At 39.2% G+C, this 26,110-nt stretch overlaps 1 protein-coding gene across 1 annotated transcript in view; it reads left to right on the top strand.

Annotated features, from left to right (window-relative positions):
• The window catches only part of BZW2 (basic leucine zipper and W2 domains 2), a 53,328-nt gene that overhangs the window by 930 nt on the left and 26,288 nt on the right, over positions 1-26,110 (top strand). The window contains exons 2-4 of the mRNA XM_084207327.1: positions 18,546-18,610; positions 22,723-22,899; positions 23,978-24,081. Coding sequence (XP_084063453.1) covers positions 18,553-18,610; positions 22,723-22,899; positions 23,978-24,081 — 339 coding nt within the window. The 5' untranslated portion in view covers positions 18,546-18,552. The remainder of the gene's footprint in view (positions 1-18,545; positions 18,611-22,722; positions 22,900-23,977; positions 24,082-26,110) is intronic.

Below are 26,110 nucleotides of genomic sequence, written 5' to 3'. Positions count from 1 at the left end.
GAATTTTTCCATTCCTTAGTACTTGCCGGTCTCATACTGAAATATTTAAATACATTTTGGAATTTCTCTTTTTAACACTGATCTTGTTCTCTATTTTGATACCTGTTGATGACTTGTTGACTGACTTTCAGAAATGGTGAAGTCTCTCTCATAGAAGAGCGTGCTCTCTGAATAGAGTGTATCTTTGTTACTAAAAAATCATGGAAATACAGGGGTGTACCACCATCTAGTTTTACTTGCATCAGCAAGTGTAAATAAAAGAGATTGGTTTGGACTTCAGATTATAACAGATTCCCTTGACGTTTTTTGTGGGAAACAAAAATGTCTTGAAGGAAATGCCGTTGAAGCACAAGTGCTTTTAATATTCTGATCCAGAAAACGATCCCCATGTAGTGCTAACAGAAGTATGTCACTGGCTCAACCATGAAGGCTGAAATTAGGATTTAAATGGTCTTTTGTTGGTTCACTGCAGGGTGTGAATTTTACCTGCTGTGAACAAATTTTGTGATACTACTGTACCCCAGTAATCTCTGTGGCGCTATTAAATAACAGCCTTCAAGCTTCCTTTTGCATTTAAAAAACCCCACAAAAACTGTCTTGCATTCAGCACAGAAAGGTATGCATATGACATTCCTTTTATTTAATATGAGAATGCCATTATTGCCACCCTGCCCTTGTTCACAGAGTGAACAGACAGTTTTTCCTTGGCAGCCTCGCTGGATCTCACTTGGTGACTAAGGCTAGAGGAGTGTTCCATCTGCAAGGGTAATAAAATACTTTCAGTGCTAGTTAAAACATGTCTCTCTCTCTTACCTGACTTCTGTGTGACCTTCAGTCCTGTAATATGCAGATATTTCACAATCTTAAGATTATCCTTGTGAGAGTGTAAGGAAGTGGCATTGCCTCCATTTTATGAACATAATTTGAAGCATGGAGGCAACAGGGATTTTTTTTTTAAGGCTACGTTGGGAGTCATTGTCTCAGCAGAGAACTGGAACATGAAAATGTAGGTTCTGTGCCTTTGTGTCTTTCCCTTTAATGCATTTTTTTTATTTGCTGTGTCTGTTTGTTTCACATGTTTAAGATGTGTGCATTACTGCTTGGTAATTAATAATATATATTTTGGGTATTACAGAGGGAGAAGGAAATGTTAACCTCACTGTGATTCAGAGCATTTTCTCGATTTTAAATTATATGTTTACATATTAAAAGTTCCCTATTTCTTCATCAGGTAATACATCTGGTACTTGTGATTTGTGGAGCAGGAACCAGTGGTGACATTTTTCCCCAGCAGTTTGCTGGTTTTACTGCATGGAGGTGTGCTCATGGGGATTTGTGATAGCTATTGTTACCAATGTGTAGGTGATCCTAAGTGCCCATGTGCAATTGTCAGGGTAAGATTCATGCAAGAAGATAACAAGGATTTCTTTAAGTGATGTTCATTTTGGGAGAATGTACAGAGCAGTAACCTTTTTCTCAGGCTTTGGAGAGTGCACCATGAAACTCAGTCTTTGGACATGGAAGAGAGGGAGAGGAAATGCTGAACTGGTTTCACTGTTGTCTCTCAAATGACCTACCTTCACTTCTGTCTTGGAGGGTTGCCTCGATTCTGGGCGTGTACTCTGCAGAGGTCAAAGATCCCATAGTCGCTTTCAGTGCCTGGTACTGGCAGGGTCAGAAACCTATCTGACTCACTCCATTTTGTCTAGGGGAAAATAAAATAATAGGTCCAACAAGTATGCATAGTTTTATGACTTATTTCCTAGCTCCCATCTCACTGGTTCAGCTAGGGATTTCCTCAGCAAGAAATGGTGTCTTTGTGTTTACTTTTATATTTGATAGTCTGAAGCAGGCTGGTAGCCATTTTAAATTTAGGTAAATTGTGTGTATGCAGCATCCCATGATTATAACTTTCATGACTGCTTGAAAGAGGACCACTTCTTTCCTGTTTGTGAACCTGCTGCTTCATGGTTTTGTTCAATCCCCAGCTCCTGTTTTGGGAGCCAATGAGGAATTGGTTCCTGTTCCGCCTTGACGTGCAGTCAGGCCTTGACAGACCTGTGGTGTCCCCTGCCATTGTCTTTTTGCTGAGCTGAAGTGTTAGGTGTATGTAAAATCCATTACATTTTGTTGCCAAGTGTATTTTTGTAAACTAGCTCTGTCTTCCTGCATGCCCTGGGCAATAGGAAATCTCCTTCAAGTGGAGTTGAGCGTTGCAGACAGACCCCCACTGGGTTTTGGTCCTGCTGTCTCCAATCCTTATAATTATATCCTGGCCAAAGTTAAGAGGATCTAATAGGATTATTCATTTAGATCAATTCAAGTTCATGCAAGTTCAAGGGGTTTTTATTGCTAGAAGCATCCTCTGTTTTTTTCTCTCAGATCTCAGAAATAGTAATCTGTGGATAAGTTACTTCCATGCCCCCCCACCCCAGCCCAGTTGATTGGCATTGTGTAACTCTCAGATTTTTTTAAGGGCTTTTATTATATTGTAAGGGATGCTTTTTCAACTTTTACGTGTTTCTGGATCTCAGGGCAGCCACTCCTCTTTGTTGTGATCTGTCAACATTGCGAAGGTCTGTTTTATACCAGAGGGTAGATTATAAAACCACGAAAAATAATTGAAACTGGCGAGCACTGATACGTGTTTTTGAGCACAACTGGTGTATCCACAATAGCTACACACAGGGTAGTGCTGTAGATAAAATGTTAATCTGAGACCTCAATAGAGATCTCCACCTGCTACTGGTTCCTTGTGAGACCTTGCACAAAGTTAGGCTTTCTGTACACTTTGAACTTAAGAAGCAAATCTTAGGACTTCACTCTAGCTGTAGCCAAAGTCTGGCAAGATGAAGTTTATGCTTCTTTCATCTTCTCTTGAATCCTGACTTGAAGGATTCTTACATATATGGGACAGAAAGACACCAAAGTATTTTCCAGAAGATTCTCTGATGCAGACTATAGGATGAGCTCAGTTGAGGTGAGCAGTGTTCTCCGGCAGGAAATACAGGTCAGAGCAGTGTGAAAATACCAGTTTGGGGCTTGAATGTCTGTGTAATGGTAAGGCACTCCTGCCTGGGCTTAGTAGTCTGATTTAACTTAGGTGTTGGTTTACTCCAAGACTTGACCTGATTGAGCAGAGCCAGCTTTGGTGGTTTTGCACCTTAAATATATCCAGAATAGCAGTCACCCATAGAATTTTCTTCTAAGAAAACTGTTCAATTGTTTATTTGTATATGTTGCAAAGTGCATTTTGGAGCATACGTTTTTATTTTTGTGTGTCTTTAACTGCTAACCATGCCAGGGCAACCAGAATCTTCCCACAGGGAGCGAGGATTAACAGAGCAAAGAAGAAATTTCGAGGTGCTCAGGTATTGTGATGATGATCATGGGCAATGTAAGTGCCTTAGATGAATGTGCATTTGTACTACCTGCTTAAAAGCTTCCTTTGAAAGTCAGCATTGCTTTCACAACAAAATCAGATATGTGTACTTCTTTCTTCTTTTATATACCCAGGATAGGAAAAAAATAAATTGCTCTTTTGCAGACTGAGTTCACATTCTCTTAATTGTTTTTTCTAGGTGGTTCTAGTATGAGTGGCTTGCTCAGACAATACATGCTTTGTGCTTTTCACGTGTAGCTCTAAGTCACTGTGGTTTTATTGAATTAAAAGAAATCTAAGCTTTAAACAAATTTTTTGTGCCTATGAATTCCACATAGTTAGGCACTTGGATTTTTTGGAACAGATGGCATGCAAGCAGCTTTTTGCTGTTAAAGACTGAGATGTGTTTAGTGACAGCAGAGCAGTATATGTCAGAGTATGCCTGAGCACCTTTGCAAGACTAAATTCTTTCCCTCTTAAGCTTTGCAGGTGGTAGCAATAACCCAGTAATGCATTAGCATAGCTTCTGTAAGAGGTGGTTTGCAATTGCTTTTCAGATGGCTGTTCCTAAAATAAATTTAAAATTTCAGAGAGATAAAGCAAATAAAATTACATGAAGGTGCAAGGGAAATATATCTGTGTGTAGGAGGAGATTGAAAAATTACAGCACATACAAAATTTGTACTGGTTTTGGGATTCATGAGTGCAGTACTGGGAAAAACAGTGTTAGCAGCATTTAGGCAGTGACAATCAAACCTTTCTTTGGTGAGGAATGGCAGAGGCACTTGGGTTAAACATTTAATTAGATCTAATTAGTGAGTAATTTTTTTAACCTCCAGACAGGATTATTTAAACTCTGCTTACAGTCATGTGCAGATATATGTACCTCTTTGTAGGCTTAAGGTTACTGTTTAGGACAGAGGAATTAGATCATGCATTGAATGGATGTGTGCTGGTATATTCAGATTGCTTTAAGAGACATCATCTTTTATCCTCGTTTTCTGTCCTCATTCCTCCTGTGCAAATTCAAGAATTCCTACATCTGTGTTGCTCATAAGGCAATAGGCTGTCACCCACATCTGTCTCTCTGCTTGAGTTTACAGGTGAAGTAATTCCATTTTTATATTTTATGAGCAATAAATCACCTTTGAACTGCGATGGTTGCCCATTAAACCGTAGATTTCATTTCTGAAATGGTTTATTTTTCCGTGTGATCCAGTGTTGATTAAAAATTACTCTTCTTCTCAACTGCAACAGTACTTACATATTAAAGTAGTAACTGTGTGTTGAAAGATAAATAAAATACTCAAGGATCACTCAGAGGTAATGCTGGTGTGTGAGAAGAAAATTGACAAATGGAAAAAATTATTTTTTCTCCCTAGAGAAAAGTCTGTGGAGTGCAATAATCCTCTACCATGTCTGTAAAAACCCTTTTGAACTTACTGGACCATAGTTCTTAAATGTAGCTGTAGATCTTGTAAGAGACTGCAAAAGTCAAAATAAAAGCCAAGCAGAGTCCAGTACCTATGTGCAGTGATGTGGTGGCCATTTTACTGCACTGAAGTGCTCTTTACCATTCTTGAGTGCTGTACATCTGAGAGCAGAATGAAACACTTGAGTTTCAGGGTTTAACAGCTTTGGTCTTCTGTAAAGTGGAGTTGTATAGTGGTTGTATAGTGCAAGCACAATACAGGTAACTCATATTTTTGTTACAATTTGCTGGTAAAATTTCCAACTTGGATCGCTGTTTGTGATAGGGATGGTTAAGTCCAAGTGTGGCAACTTATGTAGATCAGATTGCGGGACTGTTCTCACTCCATCTTTAGATACATTTTTGTTGGCTGAGCTGGTTTTAATAAAGAAAAATGTCTTCCTCACATGTGCCGTATAAAACATAATCACTGTTTTGATTTTTAAATTGCAGCAAGTTGAGAAAATACTTGCAGGAAGCATATCAGTAGTAATTCCTACTTTTTTTGTGAGAGCTTTTAGTTGCTATGTGTCTAAGAGTTTTTGAAATTAGAAATTAGGTTTTTTTCTACTACAGAAATTATAGAATGGATTTTAAAATTCACCGAATCCTTCATGCATATGTATGTTTTGTCATTCTGTATAAGGATTTGCTCTGCAAAATCTGAGCTGTTCTTAGGTTGGATGGAGAAGTTCTGTACAGAGATCACTTACAGTTTTTGCAGGCTCATAGTGGCAGACAAAGATTACTGCTTTTATTCAGCCTGTAAGACGATGGATTACCTCTAGTGAGAATTAGGACTGAGGACAGACAGATCAGGCAAAGGAAGTGCTAGACACAGTCTGGAATAGAGGTTGGCCAGGGACATTTGAAAGGAAGCATCTTCTGTGATGTCTTGAATCTCAGTGAGTTACACCCTTCTACAATTCCTTCAGTTACTGCAGGCAGAACAATTAAATATGACTTTGGGGTTGTACTTACTTGTAATAACTACCCTCTCATGTGTTTTCCTTAGATGTGTTTTCATGCAGAAAAGAAGTCTAAGCAGTTCAACGGTTTTTAATTTGCAAGCTAAAGTGATCCTTTCATTTTAGGTTTTGTTTCCATAAATAAAATCCTCTAGTTCTCTAGAAATGTTATTAAGAGGGAAGATATATTCAGTGCATTCAAGTTATACATTAGTCATTTTCTTCTGATAAGACATGGGTGAAATCTTGGGAAGATATTACTGAGCCTTAGATATAGAGCTTGTCATTTATTTTCACTACCATTTCATGCCCTGAGCAACAGAAAATTAGAAAAACAAAGTATGTTACTTCTTTCAAGTGCTTGAGAGAAGTCAGCCCTTTAGAAGAGGAATTGGTGAGTTTCTTTTCAATTTACAACCTTCTCTGTATGCATCAATATTGATGTGAGTTTGGTTTGAGTCTGGTTGCTGTTTTTTTCTATGTCTCTGCACCTTTCTGAAGCCTGTGTTAAGCCTTTTTTGTCTTAGGTCTGCTTTGGCTATTTTCTTAATGTGTGGTTTCTTGTGACTGTGACCTGAGGATCCCAAAATCATCAGCCAGTGCAGTGTGCTCTTGAATACCATATTCTGCCTAGATGTTTGTGGGTTTCTTTCTCTACATTTTGTATGAAAAGAGACCCCAGTCAGTGTGCCCCCTGGGCCACGTGGATCCTTGGCTCTGCCCTTCAAATTTATCCTCCTGTCCATGGGTCTCAGCTGCCTTCCCAGCATGAGGAAACACTTCTATGCTCAAGCACATGCATGAGGTCTTTTTCCAGGTTTTGACTTTGGCTGTCTTGTTTTGTAGGGCCTTGTTGAAAGGCTTCTTGAATTAGAAGAAGGAAAGGATGCACATAATTCTCTAGAAGAGCCAAGAGAAGGGATTTACTTTGTCAGTTTATTCCTGTTAAATTGTTTATTGGTGTGTGCTGAAAAGTGCCTTTTTCCCAATGTACTTGGCCATCGCTATGTCGATTTGCATTGCTGTTGTGCCTCTGAGATTCTTCATGATGACAGTGGACTGGCTGTTTGGTGATTCACACTGTTAAATTGTCAAGGCGTCAGACTTTCAGGTCTCTCCTGAGAGGAAGTTGTTGATTCTTGAACTTTTATCTGTGAGCAGTGGTTCCCAGCTCACTGAAGCCAAATGTGTCAAGCCAAAGCATTTCATGGGTAGCCTGTTGGATGCTAGGATTAGTTTAGTATCTTAGTGCCCTCCTTAAGCTGTATTTTATTGAGTTATAGGGAGGCCTCATTCTTTTCCCATTTTCCTTTGTCCTGTCAGTTTTAAGAATTGTTGACCTTTTTAGTAGGTATTGGCATTGCAAAAGCAGTGTTGTGGTATGAGGACACAATGTAGTCTTTTGAAGCTGAAGGAGGGAAAAATCTTGGTCATGGGGACAAGAACTGTAGGCCATGTTCCCCATTTATTGTTTTCAACATACTTGTTAATTTTTTTTTTGTAATCCCAAGATATATTACTTAATTTATGTTGAAAACTAGGCTGCTAAATTACTAAAGTACCTTAATTCATGTTCCTAACACTTGGTTAGGAAAGGTTCATATCAACATGTTTTTATCTGAAATACCAACTTTATTTTTGAAGCATTGTCAAGAATAGCAAAAAAATACCAGTTATTGCAAAGCCTCCAATTGAGAGTCATGTTGAATATTTGCTCTCTTTTGTTTTAGAATTGAAAAAAAATAATTTAGGTTGTCACTTCTACCTCTGCATTTTTATCCTCCCTTAGCAAAGAATATATGCTAGCTTTACTAGTTATTCAGCTCTACAGAGTGTATCAAACTATGCAGAGCAACGTTAGAGGTGGGATACAAATGTGTTGGTTTGCATGGCCTTCAGCAGTCAGTTCGCTGACTTGGAGAGTTTGACTGTATCCAGTGACTGAATGGCTCTGCATTCTAGGATTTAGCTAGGTTAACTGCCATCTCTTTCTGAAGCCTCAGAGGGATCAGCCAAGCCTTTCATTGTGGTTTCTCAGTCCAGCAAAAAAAATCCTCTAGCTGTCTCATTAGTAAACCTTTTAAATTATTCATAGTTTGCTTCTTCATAGGAAGTGAGTTGTAGAAATCTAATGTAGCTTTTACTGGTGTTTTTGCTTTCTTTTACAAATGTATGTGTGCATACACCTACAGATGCACATTCCATGGAGCCCTTATTAGGTTATCTGCAGAAGTAGGTTGCTGATATTGGTCTTTCCAGTGCATGAACAGTGATGTTGTAAACAAGAAAATAGATTTCCCTATTAATAGTGTCAAATATCATTGTGTCAAGCTGATGTTGACATAGGCCAAACAGCCACAAAGTGGATGCATGCTTTCTCTGAAGGAAGCAAGGCTGTCTGCTTTATGCCCTTTAAAAATATACTAAACATATTCTGGTTAGAAATCCATAACTCCTGCAGCAATGCTTGGCTTCAGAAACTGGGTTGGGAGTGGGTGGATGGCTGTGGCCTGATATTGAGGCTATGCTCTCAACTTATTTGTGGTATGCTGCATTTTGAAACTTCTCAGCCAACAATGAAAGTTCTATGAATTATTTCAGAAAGATGGACAAGCAGGTCTACTGAATTAACTACAGAACTGAATAAGATACAAATAGTAATTCCCTTATTGTTAATTTTGGGTGGGTAACTAAATTCCTAACTCTGCCTGAGATGTTTGTAGGTATCACTGAACTATAGACTCACACAGATGGCCAATCTGCAGGTGTGAAATTTGATCTGATTCAGATACCTAAGAAGTGCCTTAAATCTGAAGCTGTGAAGCTGTTCCCCCATCTCACTCTAAGATGGGCAAGCAGAACATTTCAGCTAAGCTATTTTCTGGAAATGTCTGTGTTTCTCCTTATGGTGAAAATAAGCAAGAATTGCAGGGTCACGCTAGGTGTCATAATTCATTTTTAAAGGCAAGTCAAATACACCCCATATTTGGGTTCTGACAGTTGACTGTTTAGTCAAGAAAAGTCAATAGGGGTTTTGGCTTATCTGATTGCCTTCTAGAATGATCAGCAATGAAACAGGGAGTGGTCCTCACCACCAGTAGTAAGGTGGTGTTAAGTTTCTGGGTTTGGCATTGAACTGACTGACAGCTCTCTGTACTTCTATTACCAGTGTGTGGGCACAAAGCACTGCAGTTTATTCAGCCCTGCTTGCTGCCTCTGTGGTGGAGTGGGGCAAAATATTATATACCTGCTCTGATCTACATCTGGGTGAGACAGATGTCTCAGTAACTTCTACTAGCTTCTTGTAATGTGATTAAGCTGTTAGGAGATGACGCTAATACTGGAAAACAGATACAAATTAGTGACACACCAGGCTAGTTGCTCTATTTCTTTTTCCTACTTCAAGTGATTTATATTGTTGCTTTATTTGACTTCCTTTTGTGGCAGTGTTTCTTAGTTCTGTGATTTTGGCCACCTGTATATATAAGTGGGGTTTTGAGAACTGAGTTTTCATCTGATTGCAATTATGATCAAAATTGCATATAATTACCACTTTTTGAGAAGCAAAACTTAAGAAGCATTCATAATAGCCATTGCTTGCAGTGCTATGTTTATAAGATAACTGAATTCTTTGGGTTCAGTTTGATGTATTCCAAAGCCTCCTGAATATAGATTACCATCAAAGACATATTCTTGGTTTTATGCATTTATATTTTCAAATGAGTCTTGCATTTAATGTCATTTATGTTTAAAAGCAGGATGGAAGAAGATCAGGACAAGCGAAGTTAAATTGTCAAAATTGAGAGAAAATGCAGTGCTTTGAGAATTTTCAGGACTGTGTCTGTGTATGATATTCCAAAATAAGGGAAACTTTGCCATACATGTTTGCTTGATATTTGAGCTTGGGGTTACCAAACCAAAACTGATCTCCCATTTCTGATATGTGAATAGTGTCTGAGTCCAGTACTCTAGGATCAATATCTTTTAGATATTCCACATGTGGAGGGTATGATGTTTAATACCTAATTTCCCCACCTGAAGATAGTTGAGATTATGTGGGATTTCGGATTTAGCAGAGCAACACAAATTATACTGAGAATGTCATACAAATGTAAATGATATGTAACAAAGTAAAACATTTGCAATCACACAATTCAATCACAATACCAATGTGATTCCCATTACTAGTCTTGACAGTATTCTCTCTGGGGCACCCCAGTTCTTGGGAAGAAATACGTGGCTTGAATCACAATATGTCTCAAAGGTTTTTGCTCTCTGAAGAAAACTGGTTTGAATGTTTTTCCTCATCTTACAAAAAGCAACTGAAGTCCTCCTGCAAAATTAGTAATACAACAAGGTGACCCAGCATAGTCCTCTTGGGATTTTTGTTTACTTCTTCTCCTAACCTAACCTCACTCAGGTGCCACCCAACTCTCAGTGCTATGGTCCTTATACTCCCTGGGTGGAATATGGTGTCATGGGAATGTGAGTAATGCCTGGTGTGGTTATGGATTTAAGAGATAGCCTTCTCAATCAAAGCTTGGCTTATTGGAGAAATTTGCCTTGGGTCTATAGTCTCATCTCTGGAAGTGGCCTGTAGTGTTGGTGGGTGACAAAAGAAAAACAAAGAGAACAAAACAAAAAAAGGAAAAAAAAAAAAGGAAAAGAAAACGCAACACACAAAACCCACAACCAGTATAGATAGAAGGGAGTGCTCCATTTCTCTTTCATGTCCTGTAAAACTTATAGCAATTTTCAAGCTCAGAAGGTTGTATCATTCATGTGTTTAATAGCCCTTGATAGAGTCTTGCTCCAATCTAGGAGCTTTCAGGTTTCCACATAGAGGTGAAGAAATGCTGTTCTGAAGTAAGGTGAGAGTGCTGGTATGGGAGCTGCCAGGCAGTGGGTAGGATAGCCAGTGTCTGCTCAGTCTGTAATAGCTGTTTCTCTGACTCCCCTAGCATAACAGTTGATTGTGTAGGCACCCCATGGGTGGCCTTTATTTCTTTTTTCTCCCAATACATAACTTGGATGTGAATTGGTATCTATTGCCATGGGATTATCTTAGCTTGATCTGAGCGGAGTTTTACCCACCATTGCCTAGAAAGTAACTGTTTGCAGGTTGAAGCAGTCCAAGCATTGATTGCTTCTATTCCCCACTCCAGGAGTTTATTTACCAAAGCTAGTGTGTTCTGTCAAAATGTTCACCTGTTCTGAGGAGGAAGAAGCAGCCTCAGAGAATATGGGACTGCTTTGGGGATGCAGAGTGAAACAAGTCAGTTACATATTCCTTTTTTTTTTGTCCCAGTGAATAGTGCTAACAGCATAACCAGTGTTACTGGTATGTCTGGAATACTAGATACGGTGAAAAGTGTTGTATGTTTTCACTGCTGGCCCTTTGTGCCAGAAAGATCAGAAATCAGATACCTGGCACCTGGTAGATCAGAATTCAGATACTTGGCATTTTCCCTCAGGTAAAAAAAACCCCATGCGTTATCTTGGTGAACTCTTTGCACATGCTTTGAAGAAATGATTAGGGAGCTCTGAATTGAAACTTGCTTTATTGCTTAAAGCAGTTGTTCTATTAAAATCAAGGCCTTCACCAATTGCAGGTGTGTAGGAGGTGCTGGCTATTAATACATCCCTCCTCCCATTACTGTATTTAGTTCATGAAATAATGAGCTGGTAGCATCTGGGGAGCATTGCTTTCTGGAGAATGCACAGATTGTATTTATTTTTATTTTTAACCTTAGTGCTTAGTTTATCAGTTTTCAAGTGTTGCAGTGCTGTGTCCTGGAGGCACTGGTGATGTCCAGTGCTTTTGTTGGTTCTCAGAGCTTTAAGGTAGCAAGAAGAATGGAAGAGGCACATCTGATTTTATTGTTGATACTGAAATTTTATGAGTAGGGCCAACATTATAAAAACTTCCAGTGGGCTGATATATTAAAAAAAAACCAGAAGCAGGATGGACCTGAACAGAGGAGTGGTACTCTATATGAGAAAGCCTGATGCTATTTATCCCCTTCTTTTTCTAAAAGGTTTTCCTGTTGGCAAAGTATGCAGGCTTGGAGTTGGCATTTTACCTTCAAATGAATGTTAATTGGATATGAATTGATTTGTAGCAATACACCATCTCCATTATTGCAGCCTATTCCATTTAAGAGTATAGCACCTAAGAGAGCTCTCAACAGTGAGAAAAGCTCCTGCTAATACCTTGCTCTTAAAGAATTACGTCTAATTCCTCCTCTTTAGTTGCTGGAAGAAATCTTGTTACTGAACAACAACATTTTTTGTGTGTCAACCTGAGTGTGTGATTTAATTTTCTTAACTTGTGTTTCTACCTGCCAATTACTAGGAATTTTCTACTCTTTTTTTTGTTTCTTTTCTTTCACTGACTGTGCTATGACTCATGCACTTTTTATATGATTTCTGATGACATGACAGAGAAGTCCATTGTCTCAGTGCTCAGTTTACAGTTCTCTTGACACCACTAAGTGCATTTGAAAGTGCTTCAGTAGTGTTACTCATCTGAGCCACTTCTGTAGAAATTCCTGGTTAGTGACCTAAGAAATACCTGCTGTCCTGAAATAAGTGCAGTGAGGTGGCTCTCTAATGCAGTGTGTGGTTGTACATTTATTGGTGGCAGTGGAACTGGAGTTTTTCTGATTGTTTTTCAAGAAACATCTTCCTGTGCATCCCAGTTTAGCTGTTAGGTGATGTGGTTTATGGTGCAAACTTCAGTGAGTCTGTCTTCTCATTTTTTCTGCATTTATCGTGTTCTTAAATGCCATCTGCATGTCCACCAAGTCTATCTACATGTGTTTTAAATAATTCCAGTGGCAGTGACTCTATCACTTCCCTGGGCAGCCTATTCCAGTGCTTCACAATGCTTTCAGTGAAGATAGTGTTCCTACTACCCAATTAAACCTCTCCTGATGTAACGTGAGGCTATTTCCTCCTGTCTTGCTGCTACTTACTTGGAAGGGACCAGCTCCATCTGCCTCTGGCCTCCTTTCAGGTGGCTACAAAGAGAGTAAGGTCTTCCCTTCCCCCTCCTTCTCCACGATAACTCTTCACAAGCTGCATGCCCAGTTTGTTCCTAGAAAACCTTGCATGAGCGCGGGTTTTTATTTATTATTTAACGTGTGGTAAGTTACATTCTCTTCAGGTATTCATTTTGCTGCTGAATGAAATAAATTCCTTCTGTTTCATGTCCTTGTTTTCTCTCTCCCACTAAGCATGCTAATAAGGGACAAATATTTTTATTGAAGTAGATACACTTTTTACTGTGGACCATAGATACACTTTTTACTGTGGACCAATACTGTTCTGTGATTAAAAAATAAACATTTTTTAAATATTTTAGTGCCTTGAGAGCTTCTGGAAGGCTCTTTAGGGAAGGACAGGGCATGTGGTTCAGCAATATTCGTATTTCCTGTAAACATTAAAACCCCATGTTGATTGTATTTACCCTGTAGATTCTTATGTTACTGTTTTGTCCCTGCCTGTTGCTGTGAGGCTATAAAAGCAGGGAAGGGATTTTATTTTAATGTGGCAAGAGCCTGGCTCTGGCTTTATTGTTCCTAATGAACAGCACCTTTGGGGTAAAGGTTTCATAAACATGGCAGCTGTGCTGGTGTCTCTGTGGCAAGTCTGCAAGATAAACCTGGCTGCTGGTGCTGCACTTCCTGGTGATTTGTGCCATGGTTGAATTTATGGACCTCCACTTATTATTAGTCACTTCTTAGAAAAATCCCAACGTTTTAGGAACAAAAGGCACAGTGTCCTTGTGGAAAGCAGGAAGCCTGATGAGAATTTTTGAGAACCTGTGTCTGGATTGCATCTGCTCTGTCTTCTTGTCCCCTCACATTGCTCTGTTCCTCTCTACTGGTAATGATTTATGTTTTCCACCTACAGATTTTGTTAGCTTATGATCTAGCTGTCTGCTGCTTTTCAGAGAGCAGAGACAGCTGCTGGCTGCATGCTGACATGTTTCCTCTCTGGCAAAAGTGCAAGGGCAGCTTTTCCTCTATGCTGCTCAAGTTCAGTAATTTGCATTTAATGTAACTTCTTGGCTTGCTGCTGAAAGGGGTGAAAAACTCTTTACCCCAAGCCTGGAACTGTAACTGTGAGAGAATGAAAACACCCAATAACTCTGCTAGATAAAAAAGACCCAGTAAAGCTTTTTTATGTCCTGGATATTCTTTGGTGGGAAAGAAAAGATTGTCTTTGATTTGTGGGTTGGGATTTTTCCTTCATAGCAACTCTACCCATCTATGCTTCTATTTTATTTGCCTTTGTGATGAGTGCCCCTGTCTTACATGATATCTGAGCAAGGGAAGGAGATGGAACTAACTCCTGCCAAGCATCTGTTCCTGTGCAAGCTGGTGCTGTGTTGGTGGTGTTCTGGCAGCTCTCTCCATCGCCCTGTCAGTCAAATGCCATCCGTGCCAGTCCCCACAGCAACAGCAGCAGCATCCTGTGGAGCTGTGCTGCTTGCCCCCCTTGCCTCCCCGATCCAGTGGGCTGCCCAGAGGGTCACTGCCTGCCCTGGGGGCTGTATCTTGTGCCCTGCACACATAGAGCCATAAAATCCTGGTAGTTTTTATTAAAATGTTGTTCTTTTTCTTATGCTGTCTGGCATTGATTCCATTCTCTCTGTAACTAGGGCAGTGAAGTTTCGCTGCTGTGAAGTAACTGTTCCCAGATTCATCTGAGCATGTTAATGTTTGAAGAATCTCAGATGATTTTGATATTTTGGTCAAAGGAAGTCCAAAATTATGCTTAGAAAAATAGTGTTGCTTTGAATAAAGGTTTTCAGTATTTTTTTTTTCACTTTGAGCAAAATGTTTCCAAGAACAAATGGTAGAAACTTCAGCTTTACCAAGGCTTTAAATAATTCAGGAGTTAATCATCATAAGAATTTCCCTGTGGTGTGGATAAAAGACTACATTTTTCTAACTTACTGAGTTCATACTTGCTGAAGTGGTGAAAAAACTTTAACTTCGTCTGTTGCTGGTTTTATAAATTAATTTTATTAATTAATGCTGGATTTATTAATTAAAACCATTATGATTTTTATTAATTGTGTGAGAAGGATTGCTTGATTACAGTAACTGCTATATAATATGTGTCTGCATATCTACAGCTGTATATGTCTCTCAGTTTTGTTTTAACTGTTTAGGGTCTTTAGCATGAGAATGAGGAGCAGCTGTAGAGAAAGCTTAGCTCCTGGACTTGAAGCAGTCTCAGGAGAATGTCCCAACTCACCAATTTATGAATTTTTAAAGTATAAATCTGTTTTCTACCAGCCTGTTAACCAAGAGTGGGAGTGGAATTTGGTTAACTTTAAAGTCACACATTTTTTTTATTTTTTCTGATTAATTTTGTAGCTGCAAGTTAGTAATAAGCAGGCTTAGACATTTTTTTGTTTGTATGGAAAATGAACCCATTGTGGAGTGTAGTGCCAGGTTCTGTACTGTTCTCACATCTGCTTGAGTACTGAGCAGTGAATTGAGAGTAAAGCTTATATTGCTGAGCCTCTCCCATCTTTTGCTGAAGAGTAGAGTCTGTGAAAGGAGTGAGCTGTCATTTCCATATCTCTTGCTTGCTTTCCTGCTGACAATTCTGTAAATCCTGGAGGCTGTTGGGCTGCAAGATATGAGTTTGGCTGGTGGCTTGGGTTTTCTTTTGAAGGCTATTCCCTTCCTACCCACATCTATCCTTAAGATCCTCGCTCCACTGAAACCACCATGACTGCTTTAGCTGCCATTTCAAAATTGGCCATTGGCTTTGAGCCCAGATGCTGTACCTTTCAAGATGGAGACTGTATGTAATAGTTCAAGGTCTTAAGTGATTTCAAGGTTTTACAGCTATCTGACACCTGGGAGGCAGGCTGTGCTCTGATGCAATCAAATGTGCTGTGCAAGTTTATATGCTTCCACCCTGAATTTACAACCTACAGCCACCACATTTGTACTGTCGTTGGTTGCTTATTGATTAAAAAAAAAGTTTTTGCATTGCATTCACTTTTGTAAATTTTAAACTATTATCCAACAGCAGCAGCACTTTAAAATCTCATTTTCAGGTGCTGATCCCATTCTTGATTGTTGTATAGATCACTGGGTTGGTTTTGCTCAGTCTCAAGATGCTGTTTCTTAATGAAGGATCCTGGGCCATTGCTTGAGGCAGTGCTTTATAAAGCCAGACCCTCACTCGAGCAGATTAAAGCACAGTACATTCAAACCTAAATATAGAAGAAGGCATATCCTGTGTTCCTAGTAATTAACTATTCAAGAGTGTCTTCTGTTGCACTGAACCTCTAGTCACTAAATCTTCCACAAGTTGGGAGTCCTGCTTTAACTTGTTTTTTTTTTTTAAATCTTTTTCCCAGCTGTCTTAAAGGATATATTTATGTTCACAGGCAACAGTTGAAATCCAGTCAAGCTTCAGGTGCATGCAGGTGTTTTTGCAGCTTAAAAATACACTGCATCCAAGGAAAGAAGTTAGAAATTTATTTATGCATTTCTGTCTTTTATAGAAACTGTACTGGTATGCTGGGTTGAAGGCTTTTGTGTGTTCCTTAAGGAAGTGGGCACTGTGACCTCAGCCTGACAGCATATTTGTGCTCTGGAAGAGCTGTGAAAAGTGGGTTCTTACAGTTTTTACCTGCTGTGTGGCTTACTTGACAATTTCTTTGCAAACTTCTTAGGCTCCTCTTGCCATCTCTTGAAATGAAAGTTTTTAGAATAAGGTGTAAGGTGTCCAGGCAAAACATAAAAACAAGTCAAAAATACCTAGGTGAATGTTATAGATCATTCTCTTTACAAATAACTGAAGGTCAGAAAGACAAAGCAGGTAAGTATGTCAAATCTAGCCAGTCACTGGCTAGAGGCTGGGCTGTTGCTTATCCCTGTAGATTGCTAGATTATCTGCCTAATTAACTTATAAAGCACCTCCTGTTCCTGTAACACCGAGCTGTCTCATCAAGGGAAAGAGCCTTTTGAGCTCTGCTGTGAAGGCACTCCTGGATCCTACAGCATTTTGAAAGATTCCATGATATCCTGGTTTGCTATGTTGAACTCTTTGCAGATGAGCAGAACGTTTTTCCCGAAGGCTGTTAAAGTGTTGTAGTTGTTTTGAAATGTTCCTTGGTCTGTTACAACTGCAGCTTTAAATCTCAGTGATGAGGGTGAATCTCTGTTGAACTGCTTGTTGTGTATTTGTGGTTTTGTGACTTACAGTTAACAAACCTTGACTCTGAACTGTACTGGCTATTTCCAGTTCATGTGCCTGCATGCAGAGTTTTTGACTGTGGATAAGTCATAAACCTAGACTAGAAGGAAGTGATTTGCCAAGTAAAACATTCAAAATGCTGCAGAAGTGGCCAGCTAGGGATGCTGCCACTAGAAGTCTGGTGAACAGAAATACATTGTCTAGCTAGAGCATTGTTAAGAGAGTTAAATGAACTTTTAGGGATAGAGAAAGCACTACTTGGATAGTAACATGTGATTGATGGCTTCTTTCTCAGCCGTGGAGCTTGAGTTTCTTTTCATTTGTGGTAGGAAGCATGTTGGCGAATCTGTGTACTTCTAAGCTAGACCTGCAGAGTCCACAATGAAGAAATACAAATAATGCAGATTTCTGTAAAACTAAAGTTATTAAAAGAACACGCTCAAAGTCTTGCATGAGAAGGCTTAATTTTGGACAAGCAACTCGTGTAACAGTGACCTAATGGCCTGCAGAGTGTGAAATAGGTGGCCTCTAAGTCTCAGGGCTGGCAGGTGCTGTGGGCAGGACAGGGTGATGACCTGTGGTGATTCCTAGTTCTGCAAAGCTTCCTTTTAATTGCTGCTGATTGCATTCAGCTCTTGGTTTAGCTGCTCTTTGCATAACCTGAGTTTTGTGCAATGAAACTGATTGTATACAAAGCTTAAAAATAGTTTTGTTTTCTTTAGAAAAAATGTCATTAATGTATTATCACTTCCCAAATTTTTGCTATTGTGTGTTGAGATTTGCTCTAAAGATCTGAAGTACAAGCCCAGTATTTTTTACTATTGTATGATGTGCCATAAAGGTCCTTAACTCTGTATTTATGCTCAGAGTGGATGGGACAAGGGATTTATTTATCTTCTATTATTTTTACAACACCCACATGCTTTTCAGAACTGAAAGTTGCTAAGATACAGTAATGCTCGTAAGAAATGTTTGATTAGAATTTGATGGTTAAAGCACTGTCTTTATGATTAGACCACAAATTCTTGTCTTGAGCTGGACACTTCACAGCCCTGGGCGTGCATGTGCCTGGTGACCAGAGGCACCATGTGCCATGCTGAGCATCACCAGGATGGTTCCCAGTCCTCTGCCTTAGTGGCTTCTGTGCCCCCAGCATCCCCATGAACTTCATGGGCAATGGTTGTGTACCCCTGCCCCAGGAGTAAGAGCAGTGACTCCATCATCTTCCCGGTCAGTTTTGAATCTTCATGGTTTTTTACAGAGATGCCAACAGCCAGGTTATAAGAGAAACGCATCTCATTGAAGTTATCCTTGGATTGTAGTGCTCTTCATCTTAAATATAATGTGAATTACTCTTGGAAAATGTGTGAAGAACTTTACCTGTCATATGTTGGGATTTTGCTATACTGAGTCTTTATTTTGCCTTTAGGTTAAACTGTTGCTTTAAATGGTAGAGTATAAATATTTTTCCCTTTCTTTCTTTCTCCAGAAATTTTATGAATAAGAATCAGAAGCCGGTGCTAACAGGCCAGCGGTTCAAAACTAGGAAGAGGGGTAGGTTGCATTACATTTTTTGTTTTATTTTCTTCTTTCTTAAAATAATTAGAAACAGAGCAGGTAGAATGGTTAAAAGTTCAGATAAAGGATTTTTCTCCACTTCTTTTCAGCCATGTTAAGATTGAAGATGTTACTTTTAACTAAGCTCTATGAATTCTATTATTTTCACTGTATACCCTAGGAATTTATATAAAATTTGAGTTTGAGCAATGAAGTCCTGTGGAGGCTTCAGTTAAAGATTAGATGCTAAATGAATTTATAATATATTTGCATATGATAAGGAAAACTTGTTAGGTGTTTGGTTTGGGTGTTTCTTAAAATGTCCTTTTCAACTAAGAATGCAACATATGAGCTTTTATTTAAAGGTTATGTAAAGAAAATCACCTGGGTTTTTTTGGTTTGATTTTCATTTTTACTTCTTTGACTCAAATCAATGCCATGTCTGGAAGTGAACCTTTCATATTGAAAAAGGAATTTCCTCACCTTCCTTCTCCATGAGATGGTCAGATCATCTCAGTGGCCCTGCTTTCAGGTCAGGAGGTCAGGAACTTCTTCTTTCACAAATATTTATTTCTCCTATGTTAATGTAGTCTTTTTTTAAAATTGTTTAAATAAAACAATTGTGTGAAATGTTTTTCAGTTTAAAGTTTGAAAATATGCTTAGTGTGTAAAATATCTTTGAGAGAGAATCGTGGAGGAGGAGCTTGTAAATCTCTTTCTAGTTATATTGATTAACCAAATGAAAGAAATAAGCCTGGAATGCAGCATAAATATAGTTGCAGACATTCAAATCATTTTAAAAAGATTTGAAGGAAGAAAAATTATGCTGTTAAGGGAAGAACCTTCCAAGGGAAGGAGACATCTCACATTTCCTATCAATCTAGGCAAATAAAATAGTTTGGTCAGTTCTTGGTATAATCTCTGTACCTGTTGAATATTCCTTTTTCAGTGAGGGTCAGCAGGAGTGGGTGTCTGGCCAGTACTTGTGTTTATGGAGCTATATTTATGGAGATAAGAAACTTATCTAATAAAAAGTCAGTGTTAACACCTTTATGTTACCTTGTTTGGCCCCTCTTCTTACTTCATGTTATCTTTTTTCTTCCACAGAATTACATTGTGGGCCTTCTGTTGAAGTGATAAAAGTAATTAAGGACAGGACTATGAACATACTTTGTGATTTTCTTAGAAGCAAAAGATAGGAAATAAGGATCTAGGAACATGCTGAAAATGAAAAGCTGTGTATAGCAGTGCTGCTGTGGATATTGTGTGCAGCACATCTGCAAGCTACACCTGCCTCTGCTAGCCCATGATTGGATCTGTGCTTGTTTAGTAATTGTGCACTTGACAGCTCAACAGACTGTCACCACTTGTTGGTGATGGCTTCTTAGTCACCCTCTTGTAATACATCAGCATATTCCTATTCAGTATATTACATTAGCTTGGTAGGAAAATGTTTCAATAAAATTATAAATCATTTTTCATGCAATGAATTCACCTCTTATTCCTTTGATTGTGATAGACAAGAAAATAATAGGGTACTACAGATAAAAGGAAGACTTCTGGGGCAGGGGAAGAATGTATTTAAAATAGCTAAGAAATATTAATCATGGTATTTGTGTTTGTACTGAGCACTGTGTACCCATGATACCAAGCATATAATACCTTCTAGTTTAGATGAGAACATCTTGAATTTTTAGGTAAAATACATTTGAAAAAGTAAAACAGGATTTCTTTTTTTCAGCTCGTAAAACAAAGGTCTGTCTTCTTGCTGGTTGATGTGTCATCAAGCATTTTTAAATTTTTTTTACTCTTCAAATAATACGTCCTTATTTGGCAATCTAAAAGAGAATAATTGCACTCAGATGCTTGTTTATGGGCGGAACTGTGTTTCTTGTGCTCAAGTAAAACTGCCTGAAGTACACATACTGAAGTACTTATTCCAGTAAAAGACTGGTTTGTTTCTTGGTTGGTTGGCTGCTTTGTTCTTTGGTTTGGGTTGGTTTTTGTACTTCAAGTTGGAGGAGAGCTGCAACTTGAGTGTTTGGTAACAGGTCTGGTGGCTTGGATGGGATTCCAGTAGTATGCTTCTCTGTGGGCATTTTTCCTTGGAGCAAAGGCATGTACTTCAATTCTCCTCTCAACCTCCTGGTTTGTCCCTGATGGCCATGCCCTGCAGATAGGAGAGGTGGCTCCTCAAAACATAGACTCCAGGTTTTCATCACAGCCAAAGTCAGGATAACATGGCTAAGAGCCTGAACATCCCCAAGGTCTGGTGTGAAGTAAAAGCCTGGGAAGAAGTCATTTGCAGTCCAGGGAAGGGGCATTATTGAGTAGTGAGTGTACTGGGTGGCGAGATCGTGGTGGTGGAGAATCTAGGTTGGCCCTTTTTGTGTGCATCACTTCAGGGGGAGCCAGAGTTGGGAGCAGATGGTTGAGCATATGTATGGGTGTCCATGGAGTTGTCTCAGTTTTGGTCTGAGGAGGGCAGATTTGGCAGATGGAGAAGCAGTCCATGTGGAGATGGGTAATAGACTCAGTCATGAAAAGCTTGGCATATCAGGGGATTTCTGGGAAAAAAGGGGATCCTACTTCAGTGCTTAGAGCTTGAGAGACAGCCCTTGAACTGCAGCTGTCTGTGTGCTGCCAGGTTCCTTAAAAGGACAAGTGGACTAATCCCCTGAACTTCCCAGTGGCCTGGGACACTGAGTGGAAGGGACTGCTTTATGCCTTCCAGGTACAATTGCTGTGGGAGAAGGGGATGCATTGGAAGTGGAGGAGAATGTGCAAGTGAGGGGCTGAAGGTACTGGAATGAGTGCTCCCCAGGTACATGCAGCAGAGGAGAGAGAACTTTTCTGTATGAGAAATAGAAAAGCTATCAAAAATTGGAATTGCCTGTATAATAGTTATTCAATTGCATGAAAGTACTGTGGCAGGAAGGAAGAAATTAGGGAAGAGAGGCTGTTAAAAGGCAAGGTCTCTTGTTTAAGGCCTGGGATGAAAAGCTGCACTATGAGTGGCAGGGAACAGAAGCCTGCAGCCAGAGGATGCATAAAGGCCAGAACTGCTCACAAAAAGTCTGCAAGAGTTGCAGCTGGCATATTTCAGACTGCATTAGCATATGTTTAGACAGAAATTTAACCAATCCTCAATTATCTTAGTAAAAATCTGTGGATTGATCCTCTGGATATTTTCCAGTTTTTCAAGAACTTGTATCAGCGTTTGTGTCAGCAGGTGATGACAACCCTGGTTATGAGTGCACAGAACAGCTTGCAATTTTGTTTCTGAAGTTCAGAGTTATTTTAACAGTAACAGGCATTTCATTTGTACCCTTATATAAAGGCAGGGAAGGTTTTCTTAAGAAGCTTCAAGTGGCTGCAGTAAGCTGTTAACTGCGTGGGCAAAAAGGCAGCAGGAGGTATGGGTAAATCTACATGAGAGTTACCTGGAGGTTGCAGTTGCTTCTGTTGTAACTAATGACCTTGACACAGGGACTTTGTCTGGGGGTCAGGCAGTGCCTCAATTGAATTCAACAAGGGACAGCTGTGGAAAATGCAATGTGAGGGCTGTGTTCCTAGTGCTGGTTAGGTATGTGAATATAAAATATTCACATACCTAACTTGGTTGTATTGTGTTGCCTTAAATGTTTATTCAAAAACTATTTTTATTAAAAATTCAATCTCCTATTTTTCCTGAAGACTTTTTGAAAACATTTTGGTTATGTGATCATAGTTGTTAAAAGAAAAATAGCAAGAGATGAAAAGTGAAATGTTCATACAGTGAGATTATGTACTTATAGCATGGCATTTCCTTTATTCTGCTCTCAGAGCAAGAGAAAAGTATGAAGTTGGAAAGCACTAGTTGCTTTTCCTCTATTTATCTATTCCCATATGTGTATGGGTGTTTTGGTGTTGGGAGATGACAAGAAGAGGGGAAATAAGGGTACACATTGCAGAGTTTCCAGAAATAATACAAACTTCTGGTGTGTTGACCAGAATGAGAAGAGTATTTTAGGTGCCACAGTCCTTTCAATTGCTGATTGTTACAGGATTTTAATAAATTTTAAAACTGACACTCTCTCTCTACTTCTCCTTCTTTCTCTCTGTTTCAGATGAAAAGGAGAAATTTGAACCCACAGTCTTCAGGGATACAATTGTCCAAGGCCTCAATGAAGCTGGGAATGACCTGGAGGCTATAGCCAAGTTTCTGGATGCAGCAGGCTCCCGACTTGATTACCGCCGCTATGCTGACACACTCTTTGATATTTTGGTAGCTGGCAGCATGTTAGGTAACCTGCAGAATATCTGACAGAGAATTTTGATGATCAGCTTGCTTCTTTTGAGATGCTATCTTCCTACAGTGGAAATTATAGCCTGTATTACAATTTCACTGCTTGCATCTCATATCATAGCACTGTTGGTTGTTTGTTGTGCAGTAATACCTCAGTACTTTCTGGATACTGCTCTGAGAAGCCTTCAGTCTGAGCTAAACCAGCATAGAATTGCAACAGGAAAGGGAATGAGAGATGCTAACTAGGGGAAACAGAAGGATTTATTAGCATAAAAAGGTGCACTCCAGGTTAAGAGCTGCTGCAAATCTTGCTTTGTAGATGGTGCAACAAAAGGTAGCTCAGAGAAGTGAAGGATAATGAGGTGTGCTTTGTGGATGTTCATGGGGCTTTCTACCAGGTATCAGTGGCAGCTTCTGGCCAAAACATACTTTTCACTTTCCTCTTTATTTTGAGTAAGTTATCTCCTTTTACTGGTCACATTGCTTTAACTCCTGCTTCCTGCTCTTTGGTATGTAAGAAGAAAAGATGTTTTTGTAAGATTTGAGGTAATGCAGGAAACAGCAGTTAGTGGAAATAACTAGGAAAAAAACTCAACAAAATAAGCCAGTGTTTTGAATGTTTACATGAGCTTGGTAAGCATTAGAGGGGTTAGCTGGATATTCCAAGTGCTCAGATTGCTAATACAGTGCTAATACTTTTCTCTTTGGGAAGGATTTACATTATTGTGGTGTTTAAAGTAAGAATTAAAATAATGTGTAAGGGTGGTGCTCCATCCCATAGTTGTTTAATCACCCTCAGTGTTCTCAAGACCAGCTGAGATTCCTTAGGGTGAACTGAATCCCTCAGTCCTGTGAGGAGTGTGATCTGTGATGACAGTGCTAGTTGTTCCTTCTGTCAGATGCCAGCACATCTTAGCAAAGTTTGGTCTGTCTCTGTTTCTCCCTCTCCCCTGCTAACTGTTACCGTGGCCTTTTGCCTCAGTGATATTAACATAAGACTTACTAGACTTACTAAATCTTACATTCTTTAAAGTAAGAAATAATTCCTTGCCTTTTTTTTATCTCCTTTCTTACAGCTCCTGGAGGAACACGCATAGATGACAATGACAAGACCAAGATGACCAGCCACTGTGTATTTTTTGCAGATGAAGATCATGATGCCATCCGAAATTATGCTCAGGTCAGTAAAGGCATAGCTGATTACTGTTTTCCATTTATGTGTCAAAAGGGATTATAGTGGAATATCCGAGGACTCTCTCGGCTGCACTAGGCTAGCTACAGACCAATTGAAAATCCTGTTAATCATTAATCTGCCCTAACATAGACATTTTAGGTAAGAAAATAGGATGTTTGAGATAATCTGATCACAGTTGGTAATGCTTGCTTTACAAAAAGCAGTCTTGCTTATCACAGTCTACCATTGGTTGAGTCTATTTCTAGACACCACCCTTACTAATTTTGTTGACCTTTTCTGTGTGCAGACTGAAATACTTATATGACCATGTCTAAAGAAACACATGCACTGTATCAGATATTCAGCTTTCATAAGCAGTGATGTGGCCAGCAGTGTACATCTCCCTGCACTCAGCACTGATGAGGCCACGCCTCAAATCATGTTCCATTTTGGGGCCCTCACTAAAAGAAAGACATTGAGGTGCTGGAGAGTGTCCAGAGAAGGGCAGTGGAGCTGCAGAAGGTCTGGACCACAAGCCCTCTGAAGAGCTGGGGGTGTTTTGCCTGGAGGAAAGGAGGCTCAGGGGAAACCTTATCACTCTCTACAATTCCCTGAAAGGAGGCTGTGGCCACATGGGAGTCAGTCTCTTCTCTCACGTAACAAGTGGCAGGATGAGAGGAGACGGCCTGAAGTTGTGCCAGGTGAGGTTTAGATGGATATTAGGAAGAATTTATTCACTGAAAGAGTTTCAAACATGGTATTAGACTGCCTAGGGAAATGGTGGAGTCACCAGTCTCAGAGATACAGAGATCTGTAGACATGGTAGCCTAGGGCCATGGTTTAGTGGCACTTGGCACTGCTGGGTTAACAATTGGAACCTGTGGTCTTAAAGGTTTTTTTCCAACCTAAGCAATTTGATGAAGTACTTGAATGACAAAAAATATAAAGCTCACACCTCCAACCTTTAGTTGCATAACTTGTTAGGAATTGGGTATATATTCCAAGAGCTTTCATTTCTCCTACATATGTGATGTATAATTTCTTCCTGCAGGAATAAAGCTTGCATAAATAGGCCTATGTGAAATTATTACAAAAAGCCAGTGAACCCTAAAAGATTCTTGAATAGAAACTAACTTTGCATAACTCCTTAATGGAAGGTAGTAATTATATGAGAAATTACAGTTAGAATTCTATGGAAAGTTCAAAGCCACCATGCAATTCTGGATACCAGTAGGATTGCATAAAAATGCAATACCCTTGCAACTCCCATATGTCAAAACTCTTATTGTTAATTAAGTATGTATTTATCTTTTTAAATCACTGGGTATTACTGGAATGCTGGAGACAGCGAATAAAAGAATAAAAGCTGCTGTCCCTGGTAAGGTGTTTAGGGTGATAAGTTCCTGGAAAGGTGCATAGTTGATTTAAATAGTGCTGCGACCAAAATCTGCATTGGTAAAAAAATTATTTGCTTAATAGCAGAAAGTTCCTTTAAAAAATACGTTTAATAATATAAATTAGTGAAATATACTTATTTTTGGAAAGGGAGTCAGTATTTCTTACACCTCAGCTTTATCATCTCTTGGAAACAGGGTATTCTGCTTCAGGAAAATCTTTGTTAGGAGTAAATGCATTGATTCTGTCTTCTTGAATTTTAATGTTTTAATGACGTTTTGAACAAAAATTGGCAGTGCCAGTCCTCCAAGGAGAAATTGAAAGTGAAAGATTGCATATGGAAAGGAAGGCTTCACCTCAGGATTTGAAGGAGTGGAATTTTCAGTGGATTCTCTGCACTTCAAACCAAAAGCCACTAAAATAAATCAACATTTTGTAATTAATGCCTGAAGAGTTGTGTCCTTTTATTGACCTTGCCAGTTTTTCATGCTTAATGAAAACTAGAGCTCTTACTGTCTTACGAAAATGTTTTTATCTAGAAGGTAGCTTCTTACTGTCTCCCAAGTAGCGTGGCTGGTTTTTGTGGATTTAGTTACAGAAACGATTAAAAGTGAGGAGTCTTCAAGTCTGAAGACTGAAG

The sequence above is a fragment of the Fringilla coelebs genome, assembly GCF_963513975.1.
Source record: "Fringilla coelebs genome assembly, chromosome: 1".
Lineage (NCBI taxonomy): Eukaryota > Metazoa > Chordata > Aves > Passeriformes > Fringillidae > Fringilla > Fringilla coelebs.
The sequence above is the reverse complement of the archived record's forward strand: the minus strand, read 5'-3'. Positions and strand labels throughout refer to the sequence as shown.